The sequence below is a fragment of the Solanum lycopersicum genome, chromosome 12 (genome assembly GCF_036512215.1).
Source record: "Solanum lycopersicum chromosome 12, SLM_r2.1".
Classification (NCBI taxonomy): domain Eukaryota; kingdom Viridiplantae; phylum Streptophyta; class Magnoliopsida; order Solanales; family Solanaceae; genus Solanum; species Solanum lycopersicum.
Genome location: NC_090811.1, coordinates 613,626 through 641,462, shown reverse-complemented (window position 1 = coordinate 641,462; position 27,837 = coordinate 613,626). Strand labels below are relative to the sequence as shown.

At 31.2% G+C, this 27,837-nt stretch overlaps 5 protein-coding genes across 6 annotated transcripts; 2 read left to right on the top strand and 3 right to left on the bottom strand.

Moving 5' to 3' along the window:
- The first annotated feature begins 1,403 nt into the window (after positions 1 to 1,403).
- LOC101265895 (cyclic nucleotide-gated ion channel 4) lies at positions 1,404 to 7,758 on the top strand. The gene is made up of 8 exons (XM_004251443.5): positions 1,404 to 2,115; positions 3,724 to 3,939; positions 4,318 to 4,631; positions 4,792 to 4,900; positions 5,303 to 5,539; positions 6,491 to 6,577; positions 6,699 to 6,841; positions 7,092 to 7,758. Exons 1-8 carry the CDS (start codon positions 1,534 to 1,536, stop codon positions 7,462 to 7,464), a joined length of 2,061 nt encoding a protein of 686 aa, XP_004251491.1. The 5' UTR covers positions 1,404 to 1,533; the 3' UTR covers positions 7,465 to 7,758.
- LOC101266192 (vesicle-associated protein 4-1) lies at positions 7,724 to 11,887 on the bottom strand. The gene is made up of 7 exons (XM_004251444.5): positions 11,589 to 11,887; positions 10,894 to 10,964; positions 10,462 to 10,543; positions 10,222 to 10,340; positions 8,270 to 8,347; positions 8,067 to 8,186; positions 7,724 to 7,970 (listed from the first exon to the last, which is right to left on the bottom strand). Exons 1-7 carry the CDS (start codon positions 11,719 to 11,721, stop codon positions 7,905 to 7,907), a joined length of 669 nt encoding a protein of 222 aa, XP_004251492.1. The 5' UTR covers positions 11,722 to 11,887; the 3' UTR covers positions 7,724 to 7,904.
- A 2,367-nt stretch (positions 11,888 to 14,254) lies between these two features.
- Positions 14,255 to 19,247, bottom strand: LOC101253668 (diacylglycerol kinase 1-like). Its single transcript, XM_019211330.3, has 14 exons — positions 19,169 to 19,247; positions 18,976 to 19,035; positions 18,345 to 18,552; positions 17,826 to 17,948; positions 17,618 to 17,746; positions 17,235 to 17,320; positions 16,943 to 17,066; positions 16,773 to 16,821; positions 16,302 to 16,384; positions 16,071 to 16,138; positions 15,241 to 15,315; positions 15,075 to 15,162; positions 14,882 to 14,998; positions 14,255 to 14,776 (listed from the first exon to the last, which is right to left on the bottom strand). Exons 1-14 carry the CDS (start codon positions 19,225 to 19,227, stop codon positions 14,483 to 14,485), a joined length of 1,563 nt encoding a protein of 520 aa, XP_019066875.2. The 5' UTR covers positions 19,228 to 19,247; the 3' UTR covers positions 14,255 to 14,482.
- A 2,274-nt stretch (positions 19,248 to 21,521) lies between these two features.
- LOC101265614 (peroxidase 27) lies at positions 21,522 to 23,613 on the top strand. Its single transcript, XM_004251442.5, has 4 exons — positions 21,522 to 21,762; positions 22,062 to 22,247; positions 22,755 to 22,920; positions 23,063 to 23,613. The coding sequence occupies exons 1-4, from the start codon at positions 21,538 to 21,540 to the stop codon at positions 23,470 to 23,472; spliced, it is 987 nt and encodes a 328-aa protein (XP_004251490.1). The 5' UTR covers positions 21,522 to 21,537; the 3' UTR covers positions 23,473 to 23,613.
- Positions 23,614 to 25,071: 1,458 nt separating this feature from the next.
- LOC101265310 (putative anthocyanidin reductase) lies at positions 25,072 to 27,532 on the bottom strand. 2 transcript variants are annotated; one of them, XM_004251441.5, is made up of 6 exons: positions 27,256 to 27,532; positions 26,237 to 26,404; positions 25,936 to 26,153; positions 25,680 to 25,839; positions 25,402 to 25,612; positions 25,072 to 25,325 (listed from the first exon to the last, which is right to left on the bottom strand). In XM_004251441.5, exons 1-6 carry the CDS (start codon positions 27,368 to 27,370, stop codon positions 25,172 to 25,174), a joined length of 1,026 nt encoding a protein of 341 aa, XP_004251489.1. In that variant the 5' UTR covers positions 27,371 to 27,532; the 3' UTR covers positions 25,072 to 25,171. The 2 variants fall into 2 exon arrangements, with proteins under 2 accessions (XP_004251489.1, XP_010313655.1); XM_010315353.3 differs by having other exon boundaries at positions 27,178 to 27,516.
- Positions 27,533 to 27,837: the final 305 nt, after the last annotated feature.

Genomic DNA, 27,837 nt, shown 5'->3' with positions numbered 1-27,837 from the left:
CCTGTGTTGTTCAAACTTATTCGTGAATATGACCTTTGCCCCTTTGCCAACCTGCCCGACTCAACTTCTCTTTGTCTCTCTTCACTTATTCCCAAATTACCCCCCAATTTTTTTACTTTTTGAATTTAAAGTATGTATAATAACACTCTCAATAATTTTTATAGTATCCATATTGTTAACATGATATAAAAAAGGTTCCTTCCGTTTCAGTTTATATGATATAGTTAGATTGAGTATAAAGTTGAATTAAAAAAAAAATTGGTCTCTAAAATAGGTCATAGATTTTATGTGGCAAGAAATATCTCATAAGGACTAAAATGAGCATTTTATATTTAAACTGTTACTGAACATAGAAATGTACTATTCTTTTTGTGACTGACCAAAAAATAAAAAATGTTATATAATTTATTGGTACTGAAAAAAATAATAATTTTACCTTATTTTTTTAATGATATATATAACGTTTTGACGATAAAAAAATTATAAAACATTACATTTATGTATATATGTGAAGGGGAGGGGAGGGAAACAAGAGAGATTATACATGATGTAGTCCAAAGTTCAAATTGTTATAGAAATAAGTGTGAGACACATTGTTATAGAAATAAGTGTGAGACACAAAGTGTTACATTATCACTTTATTAGGACTGGAATAATTAATTGACATTAAATGGAAAAGTTGAAGTTATTAAAAGATATTTGGAGGAAAAGTAAAAGTTACAAAGGATTTAAATGACAAACTAAAGTTACACAAAGTATGCCTTTTTTTCTCCAAAAAGTTAAATAGCTCTTGCGTGCGTACATTACATACATTAGCTTACAAAAAAATATTTATTTGGTCCCATGTTAATGTCCCCATCAAATAGTCATCACTACTCTTAGATGGTAAATATAATATTCCTTCTATTTCGATATAAATAAATCACTTAAACTGTAAAAATGTATCAACTTTTTTTTTTTTTAAGAATTAGTTTTATTTAATATGATTTTAAACTATTTTTAAATCTCAAATAATGAGTATTATACTTTTAAGAAGATTTTGGAAAGACTAAATAGTAATAATGACAAAGTTGTCTTTTAATTATTGTCTTTAAATATGGAATTTATCATATCTTAATAATTCATTTATATTGATTAGAAGAACATAGTATTTCCAACCAAACACCGTTAGAAAGTGCTTTTTCATCTTCCGCAAAAATAAAATAAAACTACTTAATTATAAAACGATTAGTAGTAATTTCAAAAAAATTCAAGAACCAATTTTGTTTGATTACATTTTTTAAAACTAATATATTGGTATATATCCTAGTAATTACATAAGGGCAGTAATGGAAGTTCCCATCATTATTGTCAGGTTATGCTCTTCCCATATCTACAATTATTTATGTCCTCTTCTTGTTATTATTAATTGTTTCAAATTATATAATCCCCTCCTAACTCCAAAAAAAATCAGTGCATATATTCTCTTCATTTTTTTTTATCTCCATATCCCAAATCCATAAAAGAAAAAAACTAGCACAAAAAAAAAAATTAATGGCTAGTCATCATGAACTTGAACTATCAAATAATTATAGTGATCGAAGTGACGATGACATGGACGAGGACGAGGATGAGCAAGATAACATAGAAGAGGAGGAAAAAGAAGATGATAATTCAAATGACTACAACATTTGTAGTAGTCGTAGTCGAGGAGGAGGATTGACAGACTTCTTTTCGTGGAAAGTCATAGACCCTAGAGCGCCTTGGGTTCAAGAATGGAATCGAGTATTTTTATTAGTATGTGCCACGGGGCTATTTGTGGATCCTCTCTTTTTCTACTCTCTCTCTATCAGCGAGACTTGCATGTGCCTTTTTATCGATGGTTGGTTTGCGGTAACGGTCACCGTTCTTCGATGCATGACCGATGCGATGCATTTATGGAACATGTGGATACGATTCAAGATGCATAAATTACGTCCTTACAATGAAAAAATGGATGAAAATCAAATTACTAGTAGTAGTCGAGGTCCACGACTACATCAAGACCAGAGTTTTCGATGTTTTGTGGCCTTACGATACTTGAAATCCAAGAAGGGTTTCTTTTTGGATCTCTTTGTCATCCTTCCTTTACCTCAGGTGCGTTTGTTGAGTGTATTTTATCTAACAGGTTAAGTTTTTAGATGTTGATAGATGATGAAGTATATAAGCTAAACACAAAGAAAGAAAGAAAATATAAACCTAGATGCTTCTTTTGTGGTATATGTAACAATATATATTGTGATGATAAATGGTGATGCATGTTTTGTATTTTAGTATGAAATTGTAAGTAAAAAAAGACAAGGGCATGCATGTCATGGCCGTTGGTTTTTATGCACGCCGTGATAACTTTATGTAGTTCCGGGGCAAAGCTAAAATCTACGTTCGGACGAATTTAATAACTTTTTATAAAAAATATATTATATTTAAAATATTCATTAAATATTTTAGTATTATTATAACCTCAAATTATTACTGGTTGGATCCAATAACTTAAAACGATTAAAATAATAAAATTATAAACTTAAAATTCTGATTCCATCTCGTTTTTTCCGAGTAGAGAAGGAGGAACTCAAACAAATTTGTACGATAATATAATGAGGAATAGTCTACCTCACGAATTCTTTTCTTTTATATATAGCTTCTGAGTCACTAATAGCCCCTTTGGGTTAGATGTTTAAAATTAGATTATAAACATCAAGTGTTCAAAAATGATTTTAGGTACTAATTAAATTAGTTTTATAAATAAGCAACTACTACATATTTGGATAAATGTACTGAAATTGATAAACATTTAACAAGTATTCAATATTTTTTTGAAAAACCCTACTCCTATAATTAGTCTTTTTATAACTAAAAAAAGGGGGCCTTCTCAAATTTTTGACACTTGTCGTTTTTTTTTAATATTATAGAATCAACACTATATAATGAACAGATAAAAGGATGATTTTCAGACTTTATATTTCATATTTTAAAAGTATATATATATATGTGTGTGTGTGTACGGACAAAAATGAATGCCAAACTCGAATTTGTGATCGTGATAGGTATAAAATGTTTCTTGAAGCCGCAAGATTTTAGTTTATCAATACTACTAGAAATAATGTTTTTCTCATCGTAAAGTAAATAAAAATTGTGTTATAAAACATGATTTTTTAAATTTATTTTTTATCGAATTAGCTCATTTGAAAAATACATAGTGTGAGAAACAAATACTCACTGAAATATTAGAAAGCTTTCTTATTTTTTTTTATATGAAATAAGTTCTATTTATTCTTTTCACATCGATAGTTGTTGTACATTTGTCCATAATAAAATTAATAGTCATTTAGTGCGAAAACACAACATTATTAGGAGTCGATTGGTGGAAGGTATAAGGTATAATATTCCAGAGATAAAATACATAACCATTTTATCATACGTTTAGTTGGAGATATTAGACAGTCCTGATCATTTATATCTCAGTGATGAGATTATAAAAATTATATATTTCATATACATGATGGAGTAACTTACCTCATAACTTATTTTGAAATAATTAGTAACGATATAACTTGTCCGAACCAAACGACTCTTGTAACAAAATAAAGATTACCTCATTAATCACTATATAGGACTATCTATATTTTTGACATGTACATGATCATTAGCTTATCATATAATATTGATTTTTAGAAGTTTGAGGGAATTATTATTATTTTGTTGCAGATAGTGATGTGGGTAGGGATTCCAGGTTTACTGGAGAAAGGATATACAACAACAGTAATGACAGTATTATTAATAATGTTTCTGTTTCAATATCTGCCCAAAATTTATCACTCAGTTTGCCTGCTAAGACGCATGCAGAATCTCTCTGGATACATTTTTGGTACTGTTTGGTGGGGAATTGCTCTTAACTTGATTGCTTATTTTGTTGCCTCCCATGTAAGTACACTACTTTTTCGTTCATCTTTATTTGTTCAGTATATTATTTTTACTTGTCATTTTTAACAAGAAAAAACTTGTTTTTATTACATGTCATTTGTTCTGTTTTATATTTATGCCTTTCAATTTTGGGTAGACATTTAAATTTGTAAAAAGTTGAATGAGTAGATACACATAGATTCCCTACATGACAATTTGTATGAGACGTCATGTGTTTAGTACTTGTTCAACTTTATACAAGTTTTAAGTGAGTAATATCGTTCATATCAAAAGTTAAAGAACAGACATAAATATTAATTAACGTTAAGTTAAAAGACACGTTTTTGTGTTATACCGAGTTGTTACACTCTAAAATTATGAGCATATATATGTATACAGGCAGTGGGAGCATGTTGGTACTTGCTAGGAATCCAAAGGGCAGCAAAATGTTTGAAACAACAGTGTAGAGTTACAAATGGTTGTAGCCTAAGAATGTTGGCATGTGAAGAGAAAATATTTTATGGAACAAGTAGTTTGGTGAAGCATAGAAGTAGAGTCATATGGGGTGAGTCCAAAATTGCAAGATCAACATGTCTAGCCTCTGAACACAATTTTGATTATGGAGTTTATAAATGGACTGTTCAACTTGTCACAAATGAGAATCGTTTTGAGAAAATATTATTTCCCATCTTCTGGGGTCTCATGACTCTCAGGTACGTACGTATTTTTATTTTACATCGTTTTTATCGGTATTTTAAATGCGAAATAAATAGTTACTAGGTTGGAAGTCTGAACCCATAACTTTTACTTTAGTATAAAATAACAAATCAGAATATTGTATTTTATTGAATTATATGAAAATTTTACATGCAGTACATTTGGAAACTTGGAGAGCACAACAGATTGGCTGGAAGATGTATTCATAATCATTGTTCTCACTACTGGTCTTCTTCTTGTCACTATGTTGATTGGTAATATCAAGGTAACCTTCCTAAACATGAGTTTCAATATAGCTATTCAATTTTTCTTGTATTTATATTTTTATATTTTGAATTTCATAGTGTAGATGCTGACTCTGTTAGTGTAGAGAGCATGTGATGTTATTTGGGATTGTTTGATTGCTGATTATAGTTATGTACGTAGGAATTGATTTAGTTATTTCATCATGTATAAAAGAAAATACATAAATTGACTGAGATCTTATACTACATGTGTTTATTTGTGTAGAATTATAGAACGATGGACAAACATGGTACATGTTATGTTGAATTGTATACCAAGTGCATACGTAAACAATTCACCTCCTAACCAGCAACCAAACAAACGTAAAGGTGTTGTATATGTGGTGATATAATAGTAATTATAATAATGTTGGTGTACGTAGGTATTCTTGCATGCAACAACATCAAAGAAACAAGCAATGCAACTAAAAATGAGAAATGTAGAATGGTGGATGAGGAGAAGAAGGTTGCCTCAAGGATACAAGCAAAGGGTCAGAAATTATGAAAGGCATAGATTTGCAGCAACAAGAGGAGTTGATGAATATGAGATGATAAGCAACCTTCCTGAGGGACTTAGAAGAGACATCAAATATCATCTTTGTTTGGACTTGGTTAGACAGGTAAATTTTTTCTTAGTTTTCTTTTTAGGTCAAATTTTTGTTTTTAAACACTACTTGTTCCAGTTTATATTACTAACTTTCTCTTTTACGAGGAGTCTCAAAAAGAACAACATATTTCTATATTAAGTAATGATTTAATTTTATCTAGACCACAAGTTTCAAAAGTCTATTTCTTTCTTCAACTTTGTATCAAGTCAAATTAACTCAATGAGCCGAAGGGAGTGTGTTTTTGACACTCGGAAAAAAAGCACATTTTTCACTCATTTAGTAACTATGGGGAAATTTTTGGACCAAAATATCGACTGTAAGGACATTTTTGAATCAAAGTATTGGCGGCAAGGACATTTTAGAGTTAAACTATAAAAAGTGAAGAGCCATTTTTGTTCATTTCACATAGTTTATTTTTTACCATTTCACTTAAAATTTAATAATTTTGTTTTACTTTGCTAAATTATATGTCAAATTAAAATTGGACAAACAAGTTAAAATGGAATGAGGATTAGAACTTGGGGTTTTAAGTTCTTGCAGTACAAGTACGTACCTTTTTCTAGAATTTGATTGGTGTATTCTTAGTTTGAAGGGACTGAATAACATAATGGGCCTAAATGTGGGATTGATGATCATTCAATTTTGATTTTATTTAATTCAATCATATTTTGTAACGAAATAATCGTTCGATTTTATCATAATATTTACGGAATTTATTAAATTACTTTTTGTAAATAAAAAAGTCACACAATTGGTATTTTGTTGTTGAGTTGTTGTGATTCTTAGGCGAAGTTGAATAGAATAAGCATTCGAACTTCCTGTGATATTTGTGCTAAGTTATGTTATTTTTGTTTTGTAACTTTGGTGAAATAAAATAAAAATTGAAATCGACTGAGCTTATCTGGGATAGAATCATATAGATGTATTTCCCAAACTTATTATTATTTGCACATATTTTTTCAGGTTCCTTTGTTTCAACATATGGATAATTTGGTCCTGGAGAACATATGTGACCGCGTAAAATCCTTGATTTTCACTAAAGGAGAAACAGTAAGTTCAAAATGTGATGTAAACATTCATATTCCTAATACATGTCACAAATATTTCATAGAATTAGTTTAATGTGCCTACAAACTGATCCAGACACCACACCACGGTTTTTTTCTTAAAGATAACAAGAGAAGGTGATCCAGTTCAAAGAATGTTGTTCATAGTGAGAGGTCATCTCCAAAGCAGTCAAGAACTTAGAGATGGTGTCAAAAGTTGTTGCATGTTGGGCCCTGGAAACTTCAGCGGCGACGAACTTCTCTCATGGTAAGTTTAGGAGTGAGAGTAGTTGTTTGTATTTGGGTAATTAATTTGAAAAACAGATCTAGTAAACTAGAATGGTAGTGTACACAAGGTTAATTCACTCTAGGATTGATGGTCCCATCCCAATGATCACTAAAATAAAATGATAACACCTTTGGCTTCCCAGAATCTTGGGTAAACAGGCTTTCGTATATTTTGATGTGTTAATAGCCTGAATATTTTGTGTTCTTCATTCATTTTTTCCCCCCAACAGGTGCCTCCGGAAACCCTTCGTGGAGCGTCTACCGCCTTCCTCCTCATCGCTAGTGACTCTCGAGACCACAGAAGCGTTTGGCCTCGAAGCAGATGATGTCAAGTATGTCACTCAACATTTCCGCTACACATTTGTGAATGAGAAAGTGAAGAGAAGCGCCAGATATTATTCTCCAGGATGGCGAACTTGGGCTGCCGTTGCTATTCAGTTGGCCTGGAGGAGATATAGACACCGGCTGACTCTCACGTCGTTGTCCTTCATTCGACCAAGACGACCGTTGTCTCGATCTTCTTCATTAACAGAAGACAGACTCAGGCTATATACAGCTTTGCTCACTTCACCAAAGCCTAATCAGGACGATTTTGATTTTTAAAAAGAGCAACAAACAAATGGAATGTTACCTTCTTTCTGTTATGAGATAGGAGCACATCCCCCTCCCTCTATATGTCCTTCAATTATCCATTCATGTGATATGTAGTAGTCTCTTCGTTTCAATTTATGTGAATTCGTGGACACCGAGTTTAAGAAAGAAAAGAAGATTTTGATCTACAGAGTCTGTAGATTTTGAGGTCATGTAGAACATCTCAGATCAAGTGTGTCTGATTTTATCCTCCATGTGTGCTACTTGTATCTTTTCCTGAATATAATTATTTCTAATCTTATATAATCTTAAATCTCCACTCAGTGTTCTTCTTTACATGAAGCATTGCATTAACCTTCTACACCATCAATCCAAAGAAAGGCAATAATAAGAAGTGCATATCTGATTATACATTGCTATTCTGGAAAAAGACGCACTTACATAAACACTCTCTACTGCTTTACTGAATCCACTGCCTCAACTTGTTGGCGAGCAAGATACCTCTCCCTCCGCTCTTTCTATAAAGCATAGTGAGCAGAAACACATTGTAAGAGGGATGAAGGAAGTCGGAACTTAGAATTATTCATTTATTTACACAAACAGGAGATACTTACCCATTCATCTACTATTAAGCCTTCTCCCACAACTTTCGGACCTGTGTCAACAGGAGGTTTCTTCTCAGCTTCTGTTGCAGCCTCAGCTTGGGCCAGCTGACGTTTTAGTTTATCCAGTGCCTTTAATCATTCAAATAGCTTTGGTTGGAGATTGCCCATTAGCACAATGCATAACAAACAAATATAACATGTTCAACGCTTACTGGAGAAGGGCGTTCAGGGTCCAAGAACACCACCTTTAGAGTACGCTCAATACAGACTTTATCCTTTTGTTCATCAAACTGCATAAAACAAACCAATTGAGTGCTACACCACTAAGAACTATTACTTCGGATACAGACCAGATATTCGATATAAGGGCAACAGAAATCTGACATTTTAGTTTTGGTTGCGACCTATGATTTACCTCTTACATGACAAAGTTTTTTGTACCAATAATAGCACACAGGTCAAATGTATTCCTACTGTTGCACCAAGACTACTTTCCTAGGAGTAACACATGATGACGAAAGGAAAAAGAATCATAGATATCCAGAATGATAAAAACTATGACTCTAAGATAGATTATGTATGCAATTGTTGTCCTCATCTTTTGTAATAGAGGAGGTGGAAAATTATACTTCAGAGTTGTAAGCAAAAGCAACTAAATATCATTAAGTTCTGAAAAGATTTCGATCTCGGTAATGCTACTCTCTTCATCATAAAAGAAAATATTAAGATGTTTAGCTGATTAAGCTATAAAGATTAGTTAAGACACTTGTCAAAAGAAAGCCTTCAGACCAAGCCTATATGTCAAAGGCTTTTTTCATTGAAGAAATCGCCAACATCAGGTTTTCCTGGCAATGGGAATACGTAGATAGCAGGGAGGGAAAGTTCATGGTTTTGCTACAATTATGAACACATCTCTACAAGATTTCATCAATGAATTTTCTATTTTGGGAATGAGTTGCTAAAAACAAAGCATCTCTTTTCTTGCAACTTCATAATTCTTTAAGCAAAAGAAGGTACCAGGAAAACATCTTCAATCAACAATTTTGCAGAACGCCAACAAAAGTGGTTAGAACAACTCCTAAATAAGTGAATGGAAGATGAAGAGAAACAACACCATATGAATATAGCCAGCACCAATTAGCTTTAGATCGTTGGTCAAACAGATTTGTCTCTTACTCTCTTAACTAAAGGGCATTAACTGCATAGCTTGTAACCTCATCTAACAAATTACTAATATATTTAGGGAGTGTTCAGAATGGAAGATATGCGAAAACGGTTTCCAATGTTCCCATGTTCAGCTGATCAAATTGTTTTGAAAACATTTTCTATAAAAAAAGTTAAATAAGTTCCTTAAAATGAGGAAGATGACCTCCCTGATGGAAGTAAGGAAAACAAGTTCCACAAGTGACATTCCACAAGATTGTGCTCCCCCCATCCTTCAACACACCTCATCTTCATCCCCCATGCTCATAGCCCCCATCACCACTACCCCATATCCCTACCCGCCCCACTCTCATAGCATTTGTCTAGATTATATGCATGCAAATGTTTTTAGGATGATATTTTTAGCTTACATACCGAACATTAGAAAATAAGTAACAAATCCACTTATTTTTCTAGAAAACATTATTCAAGAAAAAAATTTCCTTCACACTGAATGCACACTTAATTGAAGTTAGAAAGAAACAATCATCTAACAAGATGTCAATGTGTCAGGCTGCCAGCAATTCATAGAATATTCAGTTGTTAGCTTTATGGAACTCCCCTATTTTCATTCAAAACATCTGATGAAAATATACTCTATTATTTAACACTGAAGATAACAAAAGCTTATATTTCTTAATGATTGTTTCTAAAATATCTTTGAGCAAATTGAATTGGATTCTAACCAAAGAAGATACACAGAATAGAAAGGAAAACAAGAAACTTAATGACTTCCAATTTAAAGTATGTTTAAATCCATGATCTACAAAATCCATTCAAGTTTGAAAATTTGCTGTAAGTGGATAACTAATAAACAGAATTCTGTCAGTAACAAGTTCAGTGTGTAACAGAACAAAGTACACATACATATAAGCCAAGGAACAGTGATGGCACCTAAAGAATTTGTGGTTTAATAGAGAAGCTTGAAATTTTTCAAGGCCTAGAAGTTTGATTTACTTACCAACTCAGGTACATAATCAGTTCCTTCTTTCACCTTCAAACTTATGATCTTGAACTTTACTTTGGTCTTTTGATCTATAGGCTTCTCATTGTTCTCAGGTTGTTCAATAAACTTGAAGACTGTCAATCAGATGCATAACAGATAATAAATGGAAGATGTAAAACCAAATCTGTTTTCCACTGAAAACAAAAAGGATATTAAATTAATTGAAATAAAAGTGAGGAGAAATTTAGACTATACCAGTGGCAATCAAACTTTCCCCAGGTACAAGAATACCTCCCGGAGGTCGCATGTAGCAGCTCTTTGGTGCAGTAGTTTGAAACTAAATATTCAAAAGGAACCAGAAACTTACTTAAAAATTCAAAAAGGAATTAGAAGCTTAAACCACTGCTTATTTAATCATCCACATGGATTGATGATTTAGATAACAATACAATATCTTTGAATCGAATTTTGCAAGAAACAAAAATTTATAACTTAAGCAAGTTATAAATCAGTAAGCTACTGCATGCAAAAAGTGATGCAGAAATGGTAAAGCTGGAAAAATATCAATGGCACCGCATACTCAAATCTGTGTTTCATCTAAAATAAAAATTTTAAAAATCTGCATTTGTTATGAATGCCAAAAGCTTGTTAGGCTGCAAACACAAGAAATATGGGAAAATATTTTACCTTGAATGCTACAAAAGATTTGCTTGTGTTCTTAATCTTTATGGCACTCTTCGCCTGCTTTCCAGGTTCATCTTCAGGACATAAAAGTAAAACAGCAACCATCATTCTATCATTGCCAACATTACATAGCTAAAACAAAATTTGTTGCTTCAAACATTAAAATAATACTACTTGGTACAACGGAAAATGTTTTCCTTGATAAAAATCATTTTCAAAGTGTATAAAAGAGAGTTGAGCATCATAAGGTCTCAGGTTTAATTCCTAGAAGAGACAAAACAGTAGGTGATTTTTCCCCATCTGTTCTAGCCATGGTGGATAAGTTACTCGGTACCTATTGCTGGTGAGAGATAACAGGTATCTCATGGAGTTAATCGAGGAGCTCACGAGCTGACCCTGACACCACGATTATCAGAACCAATTTTGCTTTACACATGTCATAAATTCGACTATATATCACTTGATTGTCAGTATTTACTACTCCACCCTACACTAGTAAATAATCCGAGGCAAAGCTACGATTTTTAGTTTATGAGTTCTATTGTAAATATGAAATGAATTTTTTCAACAAAAATACAAAATTTGAGCCCAGATTACTTCTCTTCGTACTCTGAATAATTCAAACAATAACAATTTCTTCGAACCTGACGACTTTAAAGTGCAATACAGTAGTATAGGGTTTAGGAGCGATGACTCACATGGAAAGTAGAGATTGTTAGAAGGATCAAGCCGGAGCCGACGCTTAGCCGGAAATATGGATTTAGTGAAGGGGCAAAGCCACGAGAGTTTGCCGTTGGACTGCTGTCGCGTGCGGTGGTCGACGGCAGCCATGGTGGTATTCCGATGATAACTATCAATTTCAGGCCATAAACAAATTTAGGGGAATGAATATTGTCGTTTAGTGAAGCTAAAAGTTGACTTTAATTTATTGTTTTTTTTTGGAAGTCTTGTAAGTCAAAAAAATATGATAATATTATGGACTTTTCTTACGTTTATCAACTCGTCAAATCAAGTTTAATTTATAAATATTATTAAATTCCAAAATTGCACATAAGTTAAAGTCACTTAAAAGTCATAAATCTTATAGTAATAGAACATATATCATCACTAAATATGTATAGAAAATGTATCAGAAGTATTAAACTATGTCATTATCTTATACGATATGTATCTCTACAATATTATATTTGTATATGATAAATATTAAGGATTATACACTAATGATACACATATTATATATTCTTTTTATACACTTTATCTACTATTGAGGAATAAAATTTTTGATTCCATTTATTAAATTTCTAATTCCATCACTACTTCGTGTTATTACTTAAGCTTTTATTCAAATCTGGTAAAATTTCTAACTCCCTTACTATGAAATGTAATTATTTAAATTCTAATTCAAACCTCGTTGTCAGCCAATGTCTAGAGTCATTAAAATCATTTTCACAATTTAATTCAATTACTTGTGCAAAATAGCAAGGGATAAAAATTGTCTTATTTATCCATATCCTAAAAGACTATCTTTTTTTGCCAACAATATTCAGCCTAGCACTACACTTTGCATCCACAGCCATATTTTTACTTTTGATTTTTTGTACAATAACATTATACAATATTATTTATCACTCCTCTATTTAAAAAAGATAAAACGAAATTTAAAAGAGTAATAAGAACTTTTAAATATTATAATTTTATATTCAAATTATGTATAAATATATTTTAATTTTATTATTTTAAACTTATCATGTGCAAAATGTAAAACATTTTTAGGGACTATTATACCATTTTTGTATTATATACCAACAATGCAAGTATATTGTATAATACTAATATCTACAAGTATATTTGTTTTGTATTAAAAAAAGGTACAACAAGTTACGATTTTTTTTTGTGTGATATGCAATTACATTATTATTCAAAATCAGTCCAAAATTCCACCAACTACTAATTAAACAAGAACATTTCCAACTAATTTACGAGAATAATATTTAAAGTTCAAATTCACTTTCGTTCAGAAAGAGACTTGTTCAATAATAACTTTTCTTCATTACTTATATTTGTCAACAGATTTATTTAAATACCATCAACAATTCAACAAAACATAATAACTAATACATAAATAATTAATTAAGACGAAAGTTTAGAAGAAGAAAAAAACAACATTTTATTAATTGATTTATCGTGATCATCATCATCATCAAATATATACATTAGAAATTAAACATGAAGCTTGAGATTGAGAGTAGCTAGCTAGTCTTATCAATTAGGTCCCCATCATCGACATTTCTTAAAGACTCTTCAGATTGCTTCAATTTTTTATCCTTCATATTCATAATCATTTTATTTGAAACATGAATCGTAGATGATTTTCCATAAAGCTTCTGCTTAGTTAGACAATTATAATTAGCCTTGGCATGTTGTTGTAATAGTCTCATTGTAAAATTCCATCTAGCAAATCCTTCATCTTTTAATGCCTCTACTGCTCCAATGCTACTTGCAACTATCCATGATAGTGCTCACCTTGATGAACTCATTTTCTTCCACTCTTGGATTGTTTAACTGATTAAAAGGTTTAGTAATATATATAATGTTTTTGTATCATTACAAAATATTTAAATTTATAAATCTAAATTAAAAAAATATAATATATTATACTAAACCAGACAAATAAATTTAAATTAAGAAAATATCTAGGGAGTATCAATTTAGCTGATCCAATGATCTCTCTGTTCAATGGGAGCACCTGGTTTTCCCTAGTCTGTGGGGCTGGACTTTGGTCTTAATCCAAACAATATATTAACAGAAATAAAAAGATCCAATGAATAATACTCAAATATTTTTATTCCAACTATCCATTCAATTTGTTTTGGGTTCCACTTTTATCTAGTTTCACCTAGTGTTATACTGTTGTTTTTTGTTTTTAGTTTGTTTGATTTGCTTTTTTATTTAGTGTCTCGTATTATATTAAAGTTTGATATATTTAAATTTATACCATGTAAAAAAGAAGTGTTCTTTATTATGAATTATTTTATATCTAACTTGTGTTATACTATTTCATTTATTCAATATTAGTTGATTATTATATAAAAAATAATTTTTTATATTAGTTGATTATTTTATTAAATTAAAAAAAATATAATTAATATTTTCCTAGACCTTGCCATTAATTATTTAATAAAACTCTGTATCAGGTAAATTATAATTTATTATAGCAAACAAATTTGGAAAGAGGAAGTAATATTTTGACCTTATTAAAAAAAACTTGTTTAACCAGAATACGGTTGGTCCATAAATCTAATCCTTTTAAAAAGAAAATGTAAATTAGTCATATTTGTTACACATACAAGAACTTCATAAAGAATTACAGATAACAAGCTTTTATAGTTGAAAACATTATTCAAAAAGACACTCGAATGTCATAATAAAAAGTCCTACTGTATTGGTTTACATTTTTACTTGTCTAGTATGCTACAATTGTTGTATGTAAGCTAACAATTCTAAAGGCCTAATTAACCTTCTTTTTTCTTTCCTATAACTGTAATTTCCAGCATAACAATTCACGGAAACGCCTCTACAACACATGTACTAGTTAACTCTGTTTTATATCGGAATCATCTGGAATTCGGAAACTATGCGCTGCACCTAACTTTCTCCTCTCCTCCACCAAGTCATGTTCAAAAAAACTTTTATCTGTTATAGGAACATTGATACTTTTCGATAGACAATGTGGAGTAGCAAGCATGTTCACTTGACCAAAATGAGAGATTTCTACAACAACTTTGTCATCATCTTTAGGAAGTGGTTGTTTCCATGGTTCCCCATCCATTCTCATAAATGTATGCTCACTAGCACCCTTGTGAAACTCAAATCGTATTCTATTCGCCTAAAAAAACAGTAGAATAGAGATGAACATTGTACATCTATGATCTAACGATCGATCAGTAAGAACATATTAACCAATGAAACATGTTTATATTGAATTAACAACCTGTGCAAGACGTGTTCCGTGCCCTCCTGGAGTAAACAAAATAAGTCCATGCCAAGCATCGCGAAAACCAACAACTTCAAGTAGACCATCATCAACATATGGAGGAGTAAGATCCCTCTGTTTAAAGTACAGAAAATGTTTTACATTATTGACACATTTTGGAAGAGGATAGTTAAAGAAAATCGAAACTAACCTCATGCAGCTTCTGCTTGTTAGGTTTTCCCCAAGGATTAAGTCCACCCGAAAAGCTGGGCAAATTAAGGCAGACAATAGACCTAATGCTGCATATCGAACCACAGATATGGTTAAGAAAAAGGCGCGAAAGTAATGCAGTAGGTAATAGAGAACCATATTACTACCTGCTAGGAATGTGTAGGTCTATCCATTCACCTGATCTTTTCATTATTTTGACATTTGCTAACTGAGCAATGTTTCTGCGCGCAGAAACAGATTCGATCAATATGTTTAGTTTGAAATGATACTGTAGTTATTAAGAGAGGCAATGTTACAGTCATCATTATCTTCACATACTAAATGTAACACAGAACAGACAAAGTTGATAGTAAGGGCACAACTTTATTCTTAACTAATCTCACCAACCAAGCGCTGTTTGATTTATGATTTATGATTATGACCCGTGCCACTCCAACCCCTCTCATGGGGTCTTGCCATAGGTAGAATGTTGGCATTAACAATCCCCCTCTCTCAACACCTGCCTCATGCAACATGTTGCTCTTGGAAATTGAATTTGTGATTTTGACTCTGATACTACTTATTAGGATCAAGTGCTACCATTATGCAAAAAGTTATAGCTAATAGCAAAGGCACAACTTTATTTCTAAACTAAGAGAACCAATTAAGCAAGTGCCATGTTCTATCGTTGACTCTGACCCAAGCCACTTCATCCCCCTCATAGGTCTTGCCATAGGCAAAATGTTGGCGCTACACAACAACCACTATTCACTATGAAGAACAAGAGAAAATTACTGATACTGTACTAGAATCAGTATCAATACAAGGTTTTCATCTAAAGGAGGGTTCTCGAAGTTCACAATTGCTAAAAGTTATTTCCCAAACCATGGTGTCGTATGGGCAGGGAGAGAGGTAATGGTATGTGTTCAAATAATGAAGGAAATAAATGATACGAGCAACGATATACATATAGGTTAACCTTGACTATAAAACTAACCTTGACGATGGGTGCATGAAAGAAGTGCAAAACCATCCTTGTTTACAGACAAGCTTTGCATAATTCCTCTAAACAAATGGTGAACAAAGAGAAAAGACCATCAGATATTTCATATAAAAGTAATTGAACAAATGAAAAGACAAAAGGATCAAGAGTTGAAGTACATAAAGATTAAACAACATGTAGGAAAATATAAGATTATAACACCATATTCCAAATGACAATAAGGACCTGATTAACCAACTGGTGTTTGAACTTTTCTGGATGGAGCTTCCTCTTGCTGTGAAATGCATGTGAAACTTGAGCATCCATTCCTACAAGTTGACGGAAAAAAGTGAAAAACTTCAACTCAGGAATGAAAATATTAATATTACACCAGATAACGCAAGAATTAAGCTCTTGATCAAATCGGCCACACTAGGAAAGATCTCACTGCTGAACAGATTCAATATGAAGTGTTTCTACGAAATGTAGATCTCTGAAATACAGCTTTTAGTATAGATATACTGTTGGTTTTAGCTTTCACCAACATATACAATGGTGTCATAAAACCAATCTAGTCTCATAACTGTTTGCTAAAACAGGCTATATGTATACCAACTGAAAATGTTTCTTCTGGACTAGAAAATGCCAAAATGGAGTAATACAATATTGTAAAGATCAGTTGAAGATGTAATTCAAAAGATAGATTACAATTCTTACCTATGCTGAAGTAGTTCCAAAATCCTCCCCGAAATACATGATAGCCTTCCTGAAAATAAGCAGAATTCACCGTATAAGAAAATTGACTGAAGAATTTGATTCTCTTTGCTGGTATACATTTCTAGCTGCATAATACACTACATAAGAAAATGGATTGAAGAATTTGATACCTTGTTCAAAGTATCAGCTTGAGGCGCACCGCGAAAAGCATGCAATGAATGTGGTAGCTCAAGAGGTGCAATAGGATCACAAGAACCTTCTTTAGGAGCCCTCATTTTCATTACAATATGCCAGCTGATGAAACACAATAACCATCATGTCATTTCGGATTTATCAACATCTATATTAAGAAGAAAAAAAACTTGTGCGTGCATTGTAGAGATTCATGAAATTCCAGCCAGACACAGGTAGCAAAAGAGTCAGGGAACCTTCAAATTCACTATGCAAGTAAAACCAAGTTACCTGTCAACTTTCATTTCTTTTCCATTTTTCACTTGATTCAGGAACGACTTCACGGACTGGCAGTTAATACCAGGATTCTTTTTTCCCTGCAATCATTAGACAAATTCTCAAGGAGATGAAAAATTAATCATTACGCTACCTATAAGAGTGTTCTACAAAGGAGTTTGACTAACATAAATAATAACAAAGCACTTATTAGTTATATGTTAGATTTGTCTCTAAGCACAAGTGCTATTATTCTACATTTAGACCATAAGCTTTTTGAATCACACGAAAGACAGTCATTAACTCAAGAGTGAACTATCGCAACATGTTTGATGTCATATGTAGCATATATTGTTAGTTATACAAGATGATAAATGTGATCTTAGTACATATCTTACCCAGCCAAACGCAAAAGGCAGATTGTTTCCTGTTCCTAATGGCACGGTTGCAATCGGAGGTGGATGAGCTAATTTTAGATCTGATACAACACCAAGAATCCAACCTGCTGTTCCATCCCCACCTGCCACCTAGAGGTGAGTAAATATACCTCAGATATATCGCAACGAATAAAACATAAGTAATACTTCAACTAATTACTAAACTCACTATGATTCTCAATCTCCTTTCGATCTCATAAGACGAGCTATCTCCATTTTGCTTATGCTTTTCTATATTGGAGTAGAATTGATGTAGAACTTTGTCAGGAGCCTTTGCTCCCAAATCAAATACCTGAAAAACAGTCATTTCCACATTGAACACTTTGGAAGATCGCGATATCTTGTACTACAGAAAGAGCTCAAAAAACTTTGAATTTATGTGTGTGAAGAAATGAGAAATGCATATGCATACCAAGAATAACAACACACTCACTATAGTCCCACAAAATGGAGTCTAGAGAGGGCAGAGCACTCGCACACCTTACCCCAATCATAGATTGTTTATGATAGACCCTCGGCTCAAGGAAAAGAAATAACAGAAGTACAAGATACAACAGATAGTAACAGAACAATAATTAAAAGAAAATAATCAGAGTACAAGTAACAACAGATAGTAACAGGAACCGAAAGGCAAAACACTTTAACGTCGCATTCAATTAAATAGAGTCATATAACATGAGAAATTTACCTGATTTTTGTTAAGAAGAGTACCAAATGTGAAAAGAAGTTGTCCTCCTAATAGACCACCACTTTTGGAGTTGATAAATACTAATACAGGACAAGAAGCTACTTCATAGCCATTCTCTATTTCCTTTTCTGGTACAAGTATGTAATCAGGAATGTAATAATCTTTCAAATAGTTTTCAGCTTCACAATCTATAATAAGTGCTTCATAACTGCAAAAACCAAAAAGCCCATATGGTTCAAAAATTTAAATGTAAATTGTCATGATGCCCATGAAACAATAACAACTTAATTTGTACTATTAAATCTACTATAAATTTGTGATATAAAAAATATTTTTTTTCCATCTATTTTCTTCTGTGAAAAACTGTAAAATGCTACGGAAAACAGATTTTTCCTAAAATATTGAAACACGTTCTAATTTTTTCATATAGACATAAGTTAGGATTTAGAGTATACAATGAACCCCGACTAAAATTGAATTTGTGTTTATAGAGTCTCATAAAATTTAGTATCTACAAGTACTTCTAAAATAGTTTTTAAATTCAAAATCACGATTAAGATTTTTTTTTAAAATGACTCTTATCATCTTAATTATGACACACGTATATTAGGAGAGAGTTATATAAGAGCACCTTTTGTGGAAGAAATTGTGAAGTGTTGATAAGTTTGCATCCTTGATCATAGTTGCAATCCTGTATTATAAAGTTTGAATTCAGATAATTATATGTATAACTAAATTTTGAAGAATATAAAAGAAAACGTAGAATCACAATCTATAGTAGTAATAAACCAAATGTGTTAACCAAAGTTTAATATTAATAAAACCTTCCTAAGGTTTTCTTAATTATTAAGAAAAAGTTGAATGATGAAGATTTATGTGACATTAAATGTGTTATATATATATAAAGACAAGAAAGTTAGGCAGAAAAGTGGATTAGTTGAAGGAGCGTATGCAATATTTATGCTAACTTGCCATAATATTTTTTAGAAAAATATTTGACGGAGACTAAAATTAAAACGGCCAACTTTTGACAAATTTAAAGGATTGAAATGACTAAAAATAAAATTTAATTAATGGATTATTTTGAATCAATTCTCAGAAATAAGCATAAAACAATCAACATATTAAATTTTGTCTTGACTAATAAAGTAAAGAACTCTAATTTTAAAAGTGTATATTTAGACATTAATTTAGTTTGAATTGACAATTAAATAGTTCAACTAGTTTTTATTATGTGTAGTGTATATTAAATGCTGATGTGAATACAAAATTAAAGATATTTAGATGATTATTTTATTAGTTAAAGTGTTAAATTTGTACAATTAAAACGAGATAAGGATATGGCTTAACCGTTAATAAAATAATAAAAATATTAAGTAATTTTTTCTTTTATCTTTTAACTTCGATGAATATGATCATCTAATATTTATTAACGGTGAATTTTAAGACTCAGAAACCGATAGCGTTTATTGCCTAAATGCTTCGACTTTCTTACACTAGTCTTATTCCAAAGTCCACAACTTGAATTGGCCCAACTCGTGAGATTTCTTTGTCAACCTTGTTAGTTAAAAAAACACACAAGAGGGAACAAAAATAATCAAGAATAAACATATTTATTAACCAAAAGGGAAAAAAGGACTATTTCCTTTGTTACATTCCGGCAGTCAAATATTTTAATTTTAATTATGAATTCGAATATGAAATTACTAAGTTTTTTCTAAAAATATTTTTTTATAGATTTTAATAGTATGATAATTTATGGTTTAAAATATTTGAAAGTCATATGATCAAAACTATGATAAAGAAAAACTCGTTTATCTCTTGAAATCCAAATTATACTGCATAAAATGAGACGGAAAAAATATTATGTTGTGCAAGTTTCAATTCCGCTCCATCTCAAAGTTCAAAAGTGAATTGAAGAATCAAAAGTAAATTTTATAGAGAGAGAGCTGTCTATATTGTTGCTAATTAATATCGTGACGATTAATATGAACCCACATTATTATTTCTATATTTTTTTTCATTTCCCTTTCACAAGTTTTGTTATCATATTATCAATAGTCTGAAGTCTTCCGAAATGTGCTTCAACATTATGTAAAACTTATTGTTGTATGTTTACAAAAAGGTTAATTTTTCTTTTTTTTTGTGTGTGTCTTCTTCAAATTTCAAACACAACACTATATTCATACCATTATATATATCAACCTCTCAAATTCTTTATATGAGTTAAGTATTATTGTTTTAACTTTATGATATATACATATATATTTCTTAATTCATAAGGCTAGGGCATATCTTACTATTTTTAAATCTCATTTATAGGATTATAACCAATATATTATTATTTATATAATTTTTTACTTTGAATCACCGATCTTGCATAAATTGTTTGTTACCAAATAACCATCATAGATGTTAAATGTTCAAAAATGAATAACACCTTAGTTATCACCTTCACCTAATCATGAACTCTAAAATAATTGTTTATAACATCCACATATAATTCTATTGCCGTCTAGCTGTCAGAATAAATTATAAATTATTTGATTAACTGATAAGTGGCATGTTACCATTAAAGTCAACTACAAAACTAATCATTTTATCTTTTGATTAATACTTAAAGTACTGAAAAAATCACAGTTTCAAATTAGCTGTTCTAAGTGGAGGCTAATAGGAACATATTTTAGTACGTAGTTGTATCACAAATTTATATCGTTGAAGGGACTGTTTGCCTTTGCGAATAAGTTATATTGAAATAATTAATATTTGGAATATACTATCATGGTTAGTAGTTGTATTACTTTTACCTTTAATTTCATATTATTTATTTAGACAATTAAAAAAAATAATCATATTTTATCACGTAAGTATTATTAATCTTTATCCCTTATATCAAATAAGAATATCCTCACGGCCTCCTCGTCTTAGACATTAATAATAAAACCATAATTTGATGAGTAGGTTGTTTATGGAAATATAAAAATAATTTTTATGATTCAATTAGGACTTCAATTCAACTAGTAACATAAATTTTTTAAAAAAAATGTTAAAAGAACCCACGTTCTTACATCTCTTCACGACTACTTCATATCTAATTAATTATGTAATAAAAAAAAAAATACAAATCTTAACTATACTAAGTATATATAAAAGGAGAGGAACCTCTTTGCATTTTCTTCAAACCATAATTGAAATGGCAATTAACAATTCAAATTGTTTGTTGATTTCATTGACTTTTTTCCTTATTGCATTTGGTTCAAACCATGCAAATGGAGAAGTACTCAAAGTAGGATTTTATCACAAAACATGTCCTCATGTTGAATTAATAGTGAAGGGAATTATTGATGATGTTATATCAAGAGTCCCTAGCCTTGCTGCCCCTTTGTTGAGAATGCACTATCATGATTGTTTTGTTAGGGTATGTATATGCAAAATTAATTAGTATTTTTTTTGTTACAGTATATGCTTTCTATGAAAAGATTATGGTAGTGTATTTTCTTGTATCACTAGCACTTTAGACGTTATTATTGATATTCATTACTCAATATATAGTTCCATTGATCAATCTTTCACATATATTTCGTTTCAAAAAGTATTTTTCACTCATTAATCAAATGTGAAAAAAATATTACTAGTTTTTCAAAGTTTTTTCGTGAAAAATATAATTTTCATCGTTTCAAATATTCTTAATTAGGTATTTCTCGTATATTTTGACAGGGTTGTGATGGATCAGTTCTGTTGGATTCCCCAACAAAACAAGCTGAGAAAGATTCAATCCCAAATTTAAGCCTTAGAGGATATCAAATTATTGATAAAGTGAAGACTGCTCTTGAAAAATCTTGCCCTGGCGTTGTTTCTTGTGCAGATATTGTTGCTCTAGTTGCAAGAGATGTCACCGTTGCGGTAAATAAATATATATATATATATATATGTTAAATTTAAGTTTAAGTCATATATATCGTCAAAATAAATAAATATAAATATATATATATATATATATATATATATATATATATATATATATATAAATGTTACATATATTATTAAGTCATTATCCAAAAGATACTTATATGTAAATGTTCTTAAAATATAGATTTGAAATCTTAGAAAACAAAATATGTTACCTTTTATTAAGATGCATGTAAATATTATTTACACACCATTCATATTTTTATACTAGCACATCACTCACTATAAGAAGGATTTTTTTGATTGTGGATAAGTGGGAAAATTGTGTCACAGATTCATTTTCCACCGAATCTAACACTCGCTACTAGGAAAATTCGTGGTGACTTAATTACGTTATAACAAATAAAATTTCGCGATGATATAAATATTATTTACATTAACGATGCACATTATGGTTTCTTTTTATTTTTATTTTGTATTAATTTAAACGTGATCGATCAGGTGAAGGGACCATCATGGGAAGTTGAAACAGGACGAAGAGATGGAAGTGTGTCAAATATAACAGAAGCATTATTTAATTTAATTCCTCCTTTTGCAAACATAACATCATTGAAACAAGGATTCTTGCAAAGAGGATTAAGTGTTAAGGACCTTGTTGTATTATCAGGTAATTAAATCATTAATTAATGCTTCTAAAGTTTTAAGTTGCATATGCGAAATTCTTTACTTGACTTTTTCTTACATTTACTTCTTTATATTATGATAAATTCATTCTTATAGTAAATTTTTTGAATTCACCACTTAAACAGGTTCTCACACAATTGGAATCTCACATTGCTCATCATTCAACAACCGTATTTACAACTTTACTGGTAAAGGAGATACAGATCCCTCATTGGATCCCAACTATATAAAAAATTTGAAAAAAAAGTGTTTACCAAATGACCAAAATACCCTTGTGGAAATGGACCCTGGAAGTGTTAGGACATTTGATACTTCTTATTATAAGCTTGTGGCTAAAAGAAGAGGACTTTTTACTTCTGATTCAGCTTTACTTGATGATAGTGAAACCAAAGATTATCTCAAGAAACAAGGAATTAATCAATATGGATCTACTTTCTTTAAGGATTTTGGTGAATCTATGGTCAAAATGGGAAGAGTTCAAGTCCTTACTGGAAATCAAGGTGAAATTAGAAAAGTTTGCTCAAGGGTCAATTAGAAAACTCCCCAAAAAATTAAAAATGTGATTGTCATTAAGTATTGATGCAAGTTCTATTTATGCGTTTGTCATTTAATATTGATGGAAGATTATTGTGTGTGTTTTTTTGTTAATGGAATGACTAATCAAATTTTAAAGGCAGATTCATATGCAAAAAAATAATAATAATATTATTATATTATAGTCGAAGCAAAAAGAAAATACTATTGAAGAAGGAGATAACACCGTACGTAGTGATAAGCCGCTAAGTATATCCTTGTTTTCTTTGAGCATTGATGGATCTCCTTATTTTGGCTTTCCATTCGTCATAAGTTGTACTAAACAAATCACGCTCTAAAACCCAGTAATCACCAAAAGGATTATGAGTATTCATCATGTGATGTTCATTCTCAGTACTAATTACGTTCTGAATAAAAGGATGATTAATCAATTCATCCACACTCAATAATCCACCAGGAACATCACAAAGCAAACAGCCTATCACGAAATTTTCAGCCATTTTAGAAAGACCAATATCTATAAACTGTTCATCCCCCGTATCAAATCCCCAAATCTGACGTTTATATTCATCAATCTGTTCCGCATACCAGCTGCCCTTTCCGGTCAGCATCTTTGCAACAACGCACCCAACCGAACAAATATCGAAAACTTGATGCGCACGACTTTTTTCTTCTTTGGCACATCCAAAATCAGCAATTTTAATCAACTTGTTGTCCGGATAAATAAGTATGTTGGTTAATTTAATATCGCCGTGGATATACCCTTTGTTATGAATGTGACGGATACCCATCAAGAGTTGATAAGCATAGATCGCTGCAACTTGTTCGGAAATTTTTCCATTCCAGAGTATGAAAGTTAGTAATGTGCCGCTATGGGCGCATTCAAGCAACAGATTATACGTATACTTTGAGTATTCAGTGCTTTGGTCTTCTCCGAAACATCGAATTATATAAGGAGAACCTTTTAATTTGTTCAAAATTTTTGCTTCTTCACGTAGAACAGAGCATTCATCTGTGCCAATTTCAGCAGATTTAACAGCTACAGCTTCTGAATAATTTTTGGCAGAAGAATGTGTTGCTAAATAAACAGGGCCGTTACATCCAACACCAAGAACATATTGTTTAATCCAACGTTTATCTGTTGTAATCATGATTATAAATTCTCTGGAATTTTGAATTTTGAAGAATGAAGAATGAGAAAAAATTGTATAAGAATAGGTCCTATATATAATGAGTTGAAAAATTCGTTTTCAACTGAGAAAAGGATTCCTTTGCGTAATTGGAATACAAAATTTAAAGTTACATTATTTCCATAATTACGTTTTTTTTGTATACTAATACAATATTATTCCTAGTCCTAGTAAATAAAGGGTTTACGTGTAATAAACTCCTATCTTCTTCGTAAATTAATGTATTTTAAAAAAATAAAATTATAATTTTAGTTAAACGTGAGTTTATTATCAAAAAATGGGGACATGACTAGGAGAGAAACAGATTTTTGACACTCTTTGAGGGTACAACGGTTGGGAAATTTTTTATCCGAAAATATAACAAAGGCTATAGATGAAAGATCAAAATTTTAAGAAACTACTATAAGATCTTAAAAAAATAATAAGATTTTCTACTTCATTGATATTAAAAGGAGTATACTGATACATCAAAGTAAGAGTTAAGGTTTTGGTACATGTAATTTGCAATTCTTACTTTTGAATTGAGGCTAAGAATCCATGATGTATACAACTAGTAATTGTATCTCTTATGATATCGTTGATTTCATACTTGAAAGAAAATCCGAGTCCTCTCAATTTCTTTGATGAAATCTCCGAGGGGATCACTGAATCATGTCCTCCGCGCCTGTAACACAGATAATTAGACTATATATAAACTTCATGTGGATTTAATTATTGCAGTAGAAATCGAATGGAATAACCTCTCTGCATCAAGGTAAGGATACTCGTTTTTAAGGTGATCGATAACTTCAGACAATGCCCAACTCTGAGCACAACATATATATCGTCCTTGTGCTTTAATATTCTCCATGAGGAATATGTGGGCGCGACATATATCCTCTATATGAGCTAATGCTATTGATCCCATTCTTGTGTTTACAGCGGTGAGTATAGCTAACATATCAGGATCATCTATAAAAAAATTAAAAGACGTGTTAACAAGTATTGTAGGTGCGTTAGTTACTGAGTTATGTCAAACCTGTTATTGGTGACAAGAGAACTTGAATGCTTGATGGAACTGTAGGAGTGAGGAATGGACCAGCTATAGTTGGTGTTATCGTTGAAACCAAATTAATGCCATTTTCTTTTGCAAACTGAAATGCTGCATCCTCTGTCAAAACCTTTAGTAGTACATAAACCTGTATAATAATCGATAAATAATGTAAAAACTGAAAGTACTACTTTTGATACGCTCAAATAATGCATTACTTTTTAAGGGTCCGACAGAGAATTACCCAACCAGTTGGTTTTGTGTGCTTAACATGTTGGATAGGTACTTTGCAAGATTCATCGACAAAAGGTCTCCATCTCCCAAAGTTGTCTCTGGCTGTGATGGTACTGATTGATGATGTGAATACAACTTTTTTAACAGAATTGGATTTCAAGCACGATTTCAGAACATTCAAGGTCCCTTCGATGGCTGGCTCTATCATATTTTCTTCGACATACCTCTCTTCAAGTTAAAATTATACAATTTCAAATAATGTATCGAGGAGCAAATTTGGAACGAATGACGATTTAGATAAGCATATTTACCAACGTTTTCTGTGGCTGGTGGACAGAATTCCATGGGTGCAGCAACATGAAATAGGCCAATGCAACCTCTCATTGCTTCATCAAAGCTTCCTTCTTCTCTTAAATCAGCTTTGAATAATCTTAGCATCTCACTGCCCTCAGCCAGCTTCAATAGATGTGATGACTTCTCTGTAATATTCAAAAATTCAATCTAAATATTACATTCTTACTCAGACTCATATGAGTTTAGAGTAAAAGCAGAGACCAACTCAGGATTTGAACATAAAGGGGGGACCGTTGCTTTAAAGGAAAAAAACAGTCCCTTGTCTAGGATCAAACTCGCTCTGATGTGAAATACAGTTACAGTGCACCAAATGAGTTTGTTTATGAGAGTGCATTGGCCTATTTCATATCGAATATATTATTGAAGGTTATCTTATTAATTATAAACCAAAAACACAAGCTGGAGTTTTGATGGATTTATATTTTTTGATCTAAAATTAAATTCTTAAAACAATTTTCTTTTAGCATATCCAAACATTATAAAAGTGATTAAAAATTATTAAACATGTTGTTAAAAAATTAAATTGGACTGAATTTTAACATGTATGTAAGAATTTAATACACATGATGTTTATCTAGATCAATATTGGCATGCTACTTTACTAGAGAATTCACATGTCCTATCAATATCTCTTGAAGTACTAGTATATGCTAAAGTAAGTTCTCACATAGCTCAGCAAAAAATACAAACTTTAGTGGGCATATTTTTTTTATGAAATTTTAAATTAAAAAAGCAATTTTTATTTGAAGTTTTCTTATAAATAAAAAATTATACATACTAAGTAAATTATAAATTCAGAATCTAGGCTCAATTGTACTTGTAATCAAATTAAGATTTAGTGCGTGAGGTGATGATGATAAATTTTTCGCTACAAATTTAGAATTTAAACCAAACTTACTAAGTTCGGACGAATCCATCTGATTGGGGGTGGGGGGTTGTATTAGTTTAGAAAGAAGGAAGGGATAAAAGAATGAACCAGGATGGCGCACAGCAGCATGGACTTTGTAGCCCATTTGAAGAAGTGATTTAATGAGCCATGAGCCAATGAAGCCTGTTCCTCCTGTTACACAATAACTCTTATTCTCCTCCATGATACAAAATTTCTTCTTGCAATATCATCAATAAAAGAAAGCACTAGTATTTTTAGTTTGATTTCAAGAGAGGAGTGGTTAACTATTAGCATTGAAGTTTGGGTTAAAAAACAAACTTTTCTGTTTGGATGATAGCTTTTGTGACTAAGAGATTCCTCCTTTGGTTGTCTTTATATGACTTCAGGAGATAAACAAACAATATTTGTCTGTCCATTCTTGGAAAGCCCCCATTCACTTCACCATTTCTCTCTCCATTAATATTTTATCAAAAGTGTTACTCCCACCCTCTTATTTTGTATCATTATTTGATTCGACACAAAGTTATTGATAAGTTAAGAATATTTGTCATGAAGTTTTATTTGACATTATATAAAACAAGTAAAAACATATGTTGTACATGACATCTCACGTGAATTGTCACATGAGATATGCTTTTACTTGTTCGACTTTATACAAATTCAAGTATT